The sequence below is a fragment of the Leucoraja erinacea genome, chromosome 16 (assembly GCF_028641065.1).
Source record: "Leucoraja erinacea ecotype New England chromosome 16, Leri_hhj_1, whole genome shotgun sequence".
Classification (NCBI taxonomy): Eukaryota; Metazoa; Chordata; class Chondrichthyes; order Rajiformes; family Rajidae; genus Leucoraja; species Leucoraja erinaceus.
The window spans coordinates 26,071,460-26,084,427 of NC_073392.1; the positions used below are offsets into that span (position 1 = coordinate 26,071,460).

Genomic DNA, 12,968 nt, shown 5'->3' on the forward strand with positions numbered 1-12,968 from the left:
ACCTGCACGTCGTTGGAATGCGGGAGGAAAGTGGAACCACTCGGAGGAAACTCACAAGGTCACAGGGAGAACGTGCAAACTCCACACAGACAAAACAAATTCATCTAGGTTTTGCTCAATGACTTTGACTGCCTTTTGGAATATCAACATTGGAGTCATAGTCATTCAGCACGGAAACTGGCTCTTTGGTCCATCTTATTCATGCAGGCCAAGATGCCCCATCTAAGCTAGTTCCATTTGTCCACGTTTGGGTGACATTAATTCAACAGTGCATTGCTCAAGTGGCAATGGGCACTATCTGGTTTACAGGTTAACTCTGCCCCTTGTGAGGTCCCTAGAAGTGTTTATAAACTACTCTGATTTGACAGTGCTGTCATAAAGGAGTCTACAGAGTATCTAGCCCCTCCCGTGATCCAGCTAATGGCCTTGATATCCATGAAAATGCAATTCTCACCAAAGATTTTGTGTCACGTCCAAGTGTTCTCATTAAGAAGAAGGCAATGTGCCTTCAAGTGGTAGGTTCCCACGAAACAATAGTGTGGAAATTGTTTTGTTTTTTTAAAGTAGGAGGAACAGAATACAAATTCATGTTGCAGAATGCTACAAAATGTAATTTAGTAAATCTGCTTAAACTATGAATAGTTGTCAGAGCAAATGGCCATAAAAGCTGCCAATAAAATCCAATTAGTTGACTAATTATTTTAGATCTGCATAGCTTGCAACCACATAGTTGATGCTTGCTGTCCCATGAAGCAGCTTACAGGGCACTCAGTTTGAAAAGTATTACTGCCTCACTCTCTCACGGTAACAAGGGTGGAAAACGTGCCAGGGTGCACCAGAATCCCAAAGACTAAAATGCAATTGCGTGCAAGCTTCGCTGAGAACAGTTTTGTAGGAAAAGGCATTCATTCGAGTCTCCTGTGTGACCCACCACACTCCCAGTTGCCTTCGCGAATAACTAATTCAGACAGAATGGACATACTCATATGCGGGAGACACAAGAGACTGCAGATGCTGGAACCTTAAAGAAAACACAGACTGCTGGAGTAACTATTGTTGATTCTTTTTTTCTTTAAACACAAAGCACACCAATTCTGGTTCAAATATCGCAGAAGATAAATGCTCATATTGGAAACCTGACAATGCCTTAATAAATTAGAATTGATATTTGTAGATCAGGGCAATATTTGTAGCAGGAATACATTTGCTTCAAGTAAGATAGACGTGTTTAAGTCACCACTGCTACCTAGTGGCAAAATCTAATACTGCAATCATCATCCTATCACATACTTATTAAAAGTCTGATCTTATACGTGTGTATATGTGTGTGTAAATGTGGTTGTCTTTACATCTTCACAAAAACACTACGCAGTAACGATAACATTTTTACATATTCCGATTGACATTTTTCCCGTCGAGGCTGGGAACACCTTATCTGAATATTTTATGCTTTATTTCTCGAGTCATTACAGATTAAAAGTCTAACAAAGTCAAAAGACTTTGAAATTAAAGCTTTGATGATGTCACAATAGCTCAGTAGCAAAAGACTTTGACAAATTAAAAAAACCACCATTCAGATTCACACTGCTAGACATTGACCTTGAATTTCAAACCGACCAGCTTCAACTGCTGACATCACAATGGCAGCCTCAATTGATGACGCCACAATGGATAGACTAGCAGGGGGAGGATGAATTGCTATTGCAACATGCAGGGCAAGTGCAATAGGAATTATTTTTAAAGAGCACTGGTGAGGGAGGCAAGGGGAGTGCTGAAATCTTACGTTCGGTAACGGCTTGAGTTGGAGGACCATGCCTCCCGTGGGGGCTACGGGTAGGGAACGGGTGAGTTGGGGAAACCATCCCATCTTTAAAACTGCTGGCACCTGTCAACTCAAAGAATATCAAAATAGCTGTTGACTTTAAGTTCCTGAGAACATTTCCCTTCTAATTGGCCGCTGTCTAATATGCTGTCACAATGACCATTCCAATCCAGGCTTAAATTGAAAGCGCCATTTCATTTCAGGAGCAGAGGTGCAGAACTATATAGCATCAGATGGGACTAATATCTCGCCTAAACCCATAACAGGTAGAATCAAGAAACTGCAAGTGTTGGTTTACAAAAATAAAGAGATAATTGCTTCTCTGTTCACAGATGCCGCCTGACCTGCTGAGCATATCCAAAACCTTCTAATGCAAAAGACAAAGTGCTGGAGAAACTCAGTGGTTCGGGCAACAATTGTGGTAGGAATGGACAGACAATGATTTGGGTCCTGACCTGAAACACTGCCTGTCCATTCCCTTCACAGATACTGCCTGACCTGTTGAGTTCCTCGACCACGTTTGTGTATTGATCAAGATTCCCATTCATGTTCCTGTACATAGAACATCAGCAGTTGATTGTGTCTCCAGTACTTTTATTTGACCCTCTGTTGCCCTGCAACAACCTTCACGATGCAACTTCTTTTAGGCTTTAGAAAAACGGGCCCCTCGGCCCACCGAAACCACGCCGACCAACAATCACCCTGTACATTAGCATTTTCCTACACGGTAGGGACAAAGTACAATTTACAGAAGCCAATTAGTCTACAAACCTGGACGTCTTTGGAATGTGGGAGGAATACGGAGCATCTGCATTTGCTCGCATTCAGAGTAAAATCGAAACCAGAGCATTCAGAGAAAACCCATGCAGTCATAGGGAGGACGTGCAAACTCCATACAGATAGCACCCGTAGTTAGGATCGAACGGGTGCCTGGCGCCTTAAAGCAACAACTCTATCAGGGCACCATTATGCATCATTAAGCTTAAGCACCAGTCAAATGTCCGTTGATTGGTGGGTCCAATCTTACCTCGGTAGCGTCACTGTAGATGTAGTAGAGGACTCGGATAAAGATTTCCTCTGTCACATTGTGGAGTGTCACCATGGGAATACTGGGCTGACTCTGAAGTTCCTCACTTTCAGAAAAATGATCCTGTAACAATGCTCGGAAATAATCGCTACGACTACAAAAGAATGCCTGCAAGCAGAAGACAAAAGGTCAGCGTTAATGCTGCACACCGACAGATGTACAGTTTGCAGCACAGAACGAAGCGATGGTGAACACTGCCTGGTCCATCATGGGTACTTACCTTTCCACCATGGAAGAGATCTACAGGAGACGCTGCCTCAAAAAGGTAGCCAACATCATCAGAGACCCGCACCACCCTGGCCACACTCTCATTTCACACCTGCCATCGGGGAAAATGTATTGGGGCCTGAAAACTGTGATGTCCAGGTTCAGGAACACCTTCTTCCCAACCACCATTAAACACTACAACCTTGAAATATGCTCCAAACTACATAGACTTGGGGGCATTAGTTTTGTCTTTGCACTATTATTCTTGATTTGTTTGATTATTATTTATATATATATATATATATATACTGAACTTATTTGTTGTTTATTATGGGTTTTACAGAATACTATGTTTACATATCCGTTGTGCTGTTGCAAGTTGGGATTTCATTGTGTCGTTTCGGGACATATGACAATAGAACACTCTTGACTCTTGGATCCCATCAAGCCATATAGTAGCATACAGGTAAATACAGAGGATTAATAATCCCAAGGCGATGGACCAACAGGCCAGATCTGTTTACAGGAAGCAGGGTGGGAAGAAGTGTAGTCTAGATAGACCAACCTGATCTCCCGGTTGCTCAGCACTTTAACTCCCCCCTCCCATTCCCAATCTGACCTGGGCCTCCTCGATTGTCAGAGTGAGGCCCAGCGCAAATTGGACGGACAGCACCTCATATTTTGCTTGGGTAGCTTACACACCAGCGGTATGAACATTGACTTCTCCAACTTCAAATAGTCCTTGCTTTCCCCCTCTCTCCATCCCCCCCTCCCCCTTCCCAGTTCTCCCACCAGTCTTACTGTCTCTGACTACGTTCTATCCCTGTCCTGCCCACTCCCCTGACATCAGTCTGAAGAGGGATCTTGACCCGAAACGTCACCCATTCCTTCTCTCCAGAGATGCTGCCTGAGTTACTCCAGCATTTTGTGTCTACCTTATTATTCTTGTTACTAGCCTAAAAAAATGCTTTAAAAATGAATGGGAGAATTTGGTCGAATTTCTGAAACTCAGGTGCCTCAGTTTTGCCATCTTTCATCTCCAGTTATGCCCTTTTTAAATTGGATGGGTTTGGAGGGATATGACCAAATGAGACTAGGCTAGTAAGTCAACTTGGTCAGCTTGGGAGGTGATGGGCCGAAGGGCCTGTTTCCATGCTGTATAGGTCCATGGTTCCAACTAAACACAAAATTGGATTAATGTCAGATGAGAGTAAACGGAGGGTTGATGGTCAGCGGGAACATGGTGAGCTGAAGGACCGGTCTTTGTACTGTACTGTATTTAAACTAAACACTTATGGACCTGTCCCACCGGCTATTTTTTATGCGACTGCCGGCGACGGTCATAGTTGTAGCAGGTCGCCGAGAAACTGGCGACTGGACCCCTCTTCGACATAAAGTTTGAAATAGAATCATTACTTTAACAACAAAAAAAAAAACAAAGTCAGCACCAGCGACAACCTACGTTAACCTGGCGACAACTACGACAGCACCTACGTCAGGAGAAGTCAAGCTACGCTCATTGGCGTCAAACCCACTGTCGCCAACTGTCTCCGAAAATGTTTCAACATATTGAAAATCCAGCGACGACCCTTTGGGCGACTAAAGAGACAATTCACGACCATACAGGCGACACCCCAGTGACCATGTGGAGACAGCCTAGTCACCTGTAGTCACCTAAAAAAATAGCCTAAGTGGGACAGGCCCTTAACATACAGACCTTGTGACAAAGGAAGATGTAGCCTTCTACTCTGAAACTCAGATCCGGGTAGTTGCTAAAGTTGTCTGTACTGTCAAATGGCAGCTCACCAAAACCAACCTGGGAAAGAGCAGAAATAGGTTAAAACCATCTATTTAGAAACAGAGATACAGGTTTTTGTCCCTGGGTTATGTGACAGTTCATTCCAGAGAAATGTCCATGAGCCCCAATTATGCTGCAAGTTAGAAAACCGGCTTTGTACAGCAACCCATATCGTATCGCTTGACGTACACTCGCTATAATTCAAAAGTCAAGTCAAGAGGGTTTTATTGTCATATGTCCCAGATAGAACATTGAAATTCTTACATGCTGCAGTACAACAGAATATGTAAACATAGTACATAAACAAGAGAAAAAAAGTTCAGTACACACATGCTCAAAAAACAAACAATTATAGTGCAATAATAATAAGTTTGTTGTAGATCAGAGCTTATTTGTTGTCGTGTTTAATAGCCTGATGGCTGTGGGGAAGAAGCTGTTCCTGAACGTTACAGTTTTCAGGCTCCTGTACCTTCTTCCGGATGGCAGTGGTGAAGTGAGTTTGTGGCCAGGATGGTGTGGGTCTCTGATGATGCTGGCTGCCTTTTTGAGGCAACAACTCCAATAAATCCCTTCGGTGGTGGGGAGGTCAGAGCCGGTGATGGACTGGGCAGTGGTCACAACTTTTTGCAGTCTTTTCTGCTTCTGGATGTTCAAATTGCCGAACCAGGCCATGATGCAACCCGTCAGTATGCTCTCTACTGTACACCTGTAGGAGTTCAGGAGAATGCTCTTTGACATACCGAATCTCCGTAATCTTCTCAGGAAGTAGAGGCGCTGATGTGCTTTCTTTATAATTGCATCAGTGTGCTGGGTCCAGGAAAGATTTTCAGAAATATGCACGCCCAGGAATTTGACGTTTTTGACTGTCTCCACCATCGTCCCATTGATATAAACAGGATTGTGGGTCCTCATCCTTCCTCTTCCAAAGTCCACAATCAGTTCCTTGGTTTTACTGATATTGAGACCCATGTTGTTGTGTTGGCACCATTTGGTCAATCGGTCGATCTCACTTCTATACTCTGACTCATCATCATCTGTAATTTGTCCTACAACGGTGGTGTCATTGGCGAACTTGATGATGGAGTTCGCACTATGTCCGGCTACGCATGTGTATAAAGTGAGTAAAGCAGGTGGCACGCCCTTGAAGTGCTCCCGTACTGATTGTTACTGAGAATTAAATATTTCCGCCAATTCGAACAGACTGTGGTCTGTGGATGAGGAAGTGGAGGACTCAATTGCAGAGGGATGCGCAGAAACTCAGTTCCGTGAGCTTGATAACCAGTTTCGATGGGATGACGGTATTGAACGCCAAGCTGTAATCAATAAACAACAGCCTGACATTAGTGTTTTTATTGTCCAAGTGGTCCATATGCTCCATAACCAACCTCTCAAAGCACTTCATTGCCACAGACGTTAGTGCCACTGGTCGGTAGTCATTGAGGCACGACACTTTAATCTTCGTGGGCACCAGTATTATTGATGCCCTTTTAAAACAGGTGGGAACCTCAGACCTCAGTAGTGAGAGGTTGTAAATGTCCACAAAAACTACAGCCAGTTGGTCTGCACAGGTTTTGAGAAATCGACCGGGTATGCCATCAGGTCCAGGTGCTTTCCGAGGGTTCACCATCCTGAAGGATCTTCTGACGTCGGCCTCTGTGACTGTAATACCATCATGGCATATGGGGGCTTGGGAAGGCACATCAGTGTTCTCCCTATCAAAGCGTGCGTAGAATACATTGAGCTCGTCAGGGAGTGATGCTTCTCTGTGGTTTGAGCTGCTTCCTGATTTCACCTTGTAGGAGGTGATAGCATTCAAGCCCTGCCACAGTTGGCGAACATCTGCCCCATCCCCCAGCTGAGAGCAGAAGTCCCTTTTGGCCTTTTTGATGGTCCAGGTCGTATCTGGACTTCTTATAGACATCTGCGACACCAGACCTGAATGCCCGGGATCTGGTCTTCAGAAGAATGCGGATCTTCTAGTTCATCCAAGGCTTCTGGTTAGGAAACACTCGGAAGGTTTTTGTTGGAACACAGTCCTCCACACAATTCCTTATGAAGTCTGTAACCACTGTGGCGTATTCATTCGGGTCCGTTGCCGAGTCCTTGAACATTGCCCAGTCTACTGACTCCAAGCAGTCCTGTGGTTGTTCCTCTGCCTCCCCAGACCAGCTCTGTGCAGTCCTCACCTCTGGGGGTGCGCTCTTCAGTTGCTGCCTGTATGCAGGAAGAAGCACCACCACTTCTGTCATTGAATAATCACCCTATTACTATCCATAATCAAACTAATGGGTTATATAATGGGTTATATACTGTACCCACGTTATTAACAAGCACCACAAAACATCTTATTATCTTGTTACTAGCTCAAAATATACTTTAAAAATGAATGGGAGAATTTGCGTATAGTCAAATTCCTGTAGCTCAGATCATTTCAATCCAGAGAAATAAATGATAAAGGGGCACACAAAGAGAGACACGTGAGGAACTGCAGATGCTGAAATCTTTAGTACAACACAAAGTGCTGGAGGAACTCAGCACGTCTGGCAAAATCCGAGGAGGGAATGGACAGGTGACGTTTTGGGTTGGAACCCCGAGGTTTTCATCAGTCTGAAGAAAGCTTTCGACCCAAAACTTTGTCTGTCCATTCCCTTCACTGTGAGAGGGCCTGACATATAGAGTTCCTCCAGCACTTTTATTTTTATATAGAAAAAGGCAGCTCCGTGAATAGAAGAAAGCAGATAACCCACTCTTCTAGTGTGTTACACTGTGCTTTTTTTTGTGTGTACAACACACTCTTCCAAAAAAGATAGTTATTTTGTTTTTTGGCCAGGTGACACCTATGTATAATAGCCATGTGCATCAGCACTTTTTTGCGTCCAAAAATCGCACTAGTCTTATCTAAAATTGGAGATTTATTATTAATGAATCACAGGATTTACCCCCTTACTCAGTAACTAACAGTGGCCCTCCACCATGAATGAGTAAAGATGCATAGGTACACTGTTTGTGAGCTTAGAATGCCAGCCTCGGGATTATTACAAGTGTACAGTTTATGAAATTGTCAATGTTGCAAGTCTTGTTCTATGCACCCATTAACCTGATCTAAAGCTTGGCCAGGAATGCTTGGAGAGGAAGTGGGGATAAGTATTGTGTTTTTGATTTTTGTTTTTGGACTAAATTCTGTTTTTAATTTGTGTTTCTGTGATGTCTTTATTATTTATTTTATTCTGATTATATGTTTATATTTCCTGTTAACCTATGTAAGGTGTCCTTGAGATGTCTGAAAGGCGCCCAATAAATAAAATTTATTATTATAAGTAGGTGAATTGCAAAGAATATGATCCAAACTGTATATTTTTCTCATTATTACAACTGCAACCCTGCACTTACTGTAAAATTCATGGACACTTTTTGTCTTTTCACTCTGGCCTTTGTCCAAACCTCGACCTTTCAAAACCCCATCACCTGTACCCAATCGTCACTTGCAAGGGTTTGTCCCACTCCACCCCTCTTCTAGCATTCTCTTAGCACACATAAAACAGGCCTCTTCTCTGTCTGTTTTTAAATCACTTCTTAAAACCCATCTCTTCTCCGTGGCCTTTGATACCCAGTAAGGTGTCGACTTTATTTACTTACTTGATTTAATTTCTTATTTTTTGATTGCTTTTATTCCGTGGCTATTATTTTTACTCATGTTTTATGTCTTTTAATTTATTGTTGTATTTCATATGTAATTTTTGCGCCTCATGTGAGCTGTTATGGTGTCTGTTTATGATGTCTTGTTTATTCTTCTGTACAGCACTTTGGTCAACATTGGCTGTTTTAAAGTGCTTAACAAATAAAGTTGGATTGGATTGGATTCTCCACTCAGCCCGAAGAAGAGCCCTGGCCCAAAACATTACCTATCCCCGTTCTCCAGGGATGCTGCCTGACCCACTGAGTAACTCCAGCACTGTGCCTTTGTTTGTAAACCAACATCTGTAGTTCCTTGTGTCTTCACTAAAAAAAAAAGATCAGTTAAAAAATTTCCACCATCCTTTCAGTAGATGCACTCCAAATGTTACTATTATAAAAAATATACTGATACTGTGCCACTGATTTGCCCTTAATGCACATATATTTTCCCTCATCAATACTGTAAGCCAGTACCCCTGATAATTGATCCTTCCTTCATTTAATGGTCTCTTTCACTCTCTCTACTTTATCAAAAAGCTCATGATTTTCAGTATTGACATTTTATCTTTCATTAACTTTCCTGGTGGAAGAAGAAAATTATTTCAAAAATATTGAGATCCTTTACAAACGATATAATTCTATTAAAACCGGACCTTACCTTCAGTTCAGCTGGCAGGGCACAGTCTGCGAGCATGGCCATGTCATCTTGTAGCCTGCAATTTTCATCAGGTTCCAAAGTCAGAACTTTTACCCAAGTCCCAGGCTTTGAAGAGACTGCATTTAAAAAACAAAACACAAACCCAACAGCTGTACCATCAAATCTTTCAATCATAAAGGTAGCCCATCAAGGCCTCTACTTCCTTAGATCGAGGTGGTTTGGTAATTCAATGAATACTCTCTTGAACTTCTACAGGTGTACAGTAGAGGGAATATTGACTGGTTCGACAACTAAAATGTCCAGGAACGAAGGAGATTACAAGTGGTGGAATGCTGCCCCATCCATCACGGGTACTGTCCATCCCATTATCTCTGGTCTCTGGCGCTGTGGGGAAGCACATCCACCAGTGTGCCGCCCTTTGTACACGCACATTTTCCCTTTATCAATACCACAATTCATTACCTCTGATAATCGATCCTTCCGTCATTTAATTATGTGTGTCTCTCTGTGTCTCTCTCTCTCTATTTTATCAAAAGCATGATTTTTAATATTGCCTCAAAAGGTTGCCACATCACCCGAGCCACGTTTTCATTTAACTTATGCCATTGGCAATAAGGGACAGGAACCTGAAAACCATAACCTCCAGCTTCTTCTCAACAACTATCAGGGTATTGAAAATTACACATACCAACTAAACTCCAAACTGCAAAGTGTCTTAGTTGTCCTTGTTTTGCTCTGCATTAATATTGTTTGTTTTTATCGAATGACTTTTTGTGTTTGTTTTTATTATGCTATTAGACTAAAGTGGGACCTGTTGGGTCCCATTCACCATGTTGGGTGTGTGGTGGGGGGGGGGGGGGGGGGGTGTGGTGTGGGAGGTGAGGTATGTATGTGGGCGGGAGGGGTTTGCGCGGGGGGGGGGGGGGTAGGTGTGTATGGGGGGGGGTGGTGGGGGGGGGGGGGTGTAGAGAGGAGGGGTGTGTACATGGGTAGGGGGTATGTGCGGGGGGGTGTAGTTGTGGGGGGGGAGGAGGGGTTGTGGGCAGGGGAGTTGTGGGCAGGGGAGTTGTGGGGGAGCAGTGTGTGGGGGGGGGGGGGGTGGGTGTGGTGGGGGGGTTGTGGGGAGAGGGGTCCGTGGGAGTGGAGGGGTTTGTGGGGGGGAGGGGCAGGGGGAGGGGAGGGGTTTGGAGGGGGGGGTGTGGTGGGGTAGGGGTGTGTGGGGGGAGGGGTGTGGGGGGGAGGGGTGTATGGGGAGGGAGGAGTGTATGGGGGTGGGAGGAGTGTATGGGGGTGGAGGAGTGTATGGGGGGATGTGGAGGGGGTGTATGGGGGGATGTGGGGGGGGGGGGGGGGGGTGGAGGGGTGTATGGGGGGGGGGGTGGAGGGGGGTGATAGGAATACTGTGCTCACAGGCCTGTTATGTTGCTGCAAGTAATAATTTCATTGCTCCATTTTGGTATATATGACAATTAAACGCTTTGATTCTTGATCAAAAAGTTTTCTTTTCTCACTTTTATTTTTAGTCTGCATTTCACATTCATTTCAAAGCAATGAAATAGAGGAAGAATCACACTACTAATGAAGGAAACACAGCACACAAGCATATAGCAACTCTTACAAACTGCACTGTGCTAACCAGTTAATTTCCATTAGTGATGTTTGGTGTGGGATAAATACCAGGGAACTTGGACTAAATACCCTGTTCTTGTTTAAAACTATAAGATTGTTTACACTGATCAGCGAGAATTCACAGGACCTTGGTTTAATGTCTTTACTTGAAAGATAACACTGAAGCATGTTAAACTGGATTTTCGAAATAGGACCTGAACCACCAGCTGCTGATTTATATTTTCACTGATGAGTTGGCTTCCAAATCCAAGATCAAGATCAAGATCAAGATTCAATTTAATTGTCATTAAATTGACAACCAACCACATCAATGGTGTCTGAGGAATGTCCCGACCTGAAATGTCACCTATCCATGTTCTCCAGATATGCTGCCTGACCTGCTGAATTACTCCAGCACTTTGTGTCTTTTTTTGTCAACCAGCATTCAACCAGCGACATAGACTTGTTTCTACTACACAATAAAAGTTCTTCATGATCAGTAACGTACTTTGGGAGGTATGAGCAAAGGAACTTATATACAGGCTCTCCCCAATTTGCGTAACGGTTACATTCCGTGAATCCTTATACGTCAGATTTTACGCAAGTGGGAATCACCGCCCCATCCCCAGCCTGAACTAATTCAGAGTATTAACTGTCTCAGTGGCATTGGGAGTACTTTCTGTGGAATGCAGCCATTGCCAGCTTGTTTCCAATGTAAACTTGAGTGATCGTACAGTGTTTTGGAAATAAGTGAGTTTGGTATTCAGATTGCACAAGCCCAAATCAAATGTCACTCTGCATAAACATTGCTGGAAGCAGTGGAGCTGTGTACATATTCGTTTTTTCTTTATGGTAAATGACCAAATCCCATGGTAGACAAAAATGCTGGAGAAACTCAGCGGGTGAGGCAGTATCTATGGAGAGATGAATGAGCGACGTTTTGGGTCGAGACCCTTCTTCAGTCTGAAGAAGGGTCTTGACCTGAAACATCGCCTATTCTCTCCATTGGTGCTGCCTCACCCGCTGAGTTTCTCCAGCATTTTTGTCTACCTTCGATTTTTGCAGTTCTGCAGTTTTTTCTTAAACATTTTGACAAATTCCATGATTCCTGGCATTTTTCAGAATACCAAACTTACTTATTATAATCAGCCTTTATTGCACTAGGGACTGAGAATAGAATTCCTTATGTAAGTGCAAGTTTATATGTCGCCTATTGCATAAACCGGGGAGTGTCTGTATTATTTTAGAAATTCAGATAGCTGGGTAACGAGGGCTGCAAGAACTCACCAAACTCGTACACTTTCTTGCATTTGCTTTCCACTTCACTGATAAGATCTTCTAACTTGCACTGCTTTGCTAAGATTTTAAAATCTTCCACATTTTCCACTTCAATGTCGAGGCGGCCTGTGGGAACAAAACCAAAAATATAGTTACATCTCGATGCTGTCAATCCAAATTAATTTTCACTGGTTAAACACATAGATCGCTAAATAACCATCCACACACACTTCAGGAGGACAGACAGCAGAAATGGGAAAACACTAAAAAAACAAGAATGAAGCAAACAAGGTGGTAAAATGAGGAGGAGCAGTACAAATTGTGCGGCAAAAGTGGATGCAGGAACAGTGATCTGGAGGTTCGCTGACAGAAACCTTGTCGGTTTCTGAAAAAGATACAGGACACAGAGTGCTGAAGTAACTCAGTGGGTCAGACAGCAACTCTGGAGAACATGGCTAGGTTCTTCAGACAGATGGCAGGGTGGGGGGTGGATAAAGTAGAGAGAGAACAGAGCATGGCCAGTAATAGGTGAACACAGGAGTTGTTTGATAGGCAGATTGTTGGGCAAAAAACAGAGATGAAGAAACCGACGTAAACTTGTGAAAATTAAAGAAAAGGATGCGAATTGTGAAACTCAAGTGTAGGAAAGTTGTGAATTGTGTTTGTGGCCAGCATCTGCAGTTCCTTCTTATTACTAACATAAAGGACAAGTTGGGAAAGATATTTACATTTCTTTATCCTTTTCAGGCTTACAACTGTCTATTCATGCCAGGCTTTTGTCCATCAATCTGCCTGTCAAAAAACCTCCTCATGTCTGAAGAAGGGTTCCAACCTG

At 43.4% G+C, this 12,968-nt stretch overlaps 1 protein-coding gene across 4 annotated transcripts in view; it reads right to left on the minus strand.

Moving 5' to 3' along the window:
- The window catches only part of abtb1 (ankyrin repeat and BTB (POZ) domain containing 1), a 54,081-nt gene that overhangs the window by 10,078 nt on the left and 31,035 nt on the right, over positions 1-12,968 (minus strand). For all 4 annotated transcript variants that reach the window (XM_055647973.1, XM_055647971.1, XM_055647974.1 and 1 more), the window contains 4 exons: positions 12,143-12,259; positions 9,248-9,363; positions 4,834-4,932; positions 2,850-3,017 (listed from right to left, as the gene is read on the minus strand). In XM_055647973.1, coding sequence (XP_055503948.1) covers positions 2,850-3,017; positions 4,834-4,932; positions 9,248-9,363; positions 12,143-12,259 — 500 coding nt within the window. The remainder of the gene's footprint in view (positions 1-2,849; positions 3,018-4,833; positions 4,933-9,247; positions 9,364-12,142; positions 12,260-12,968) is intronic.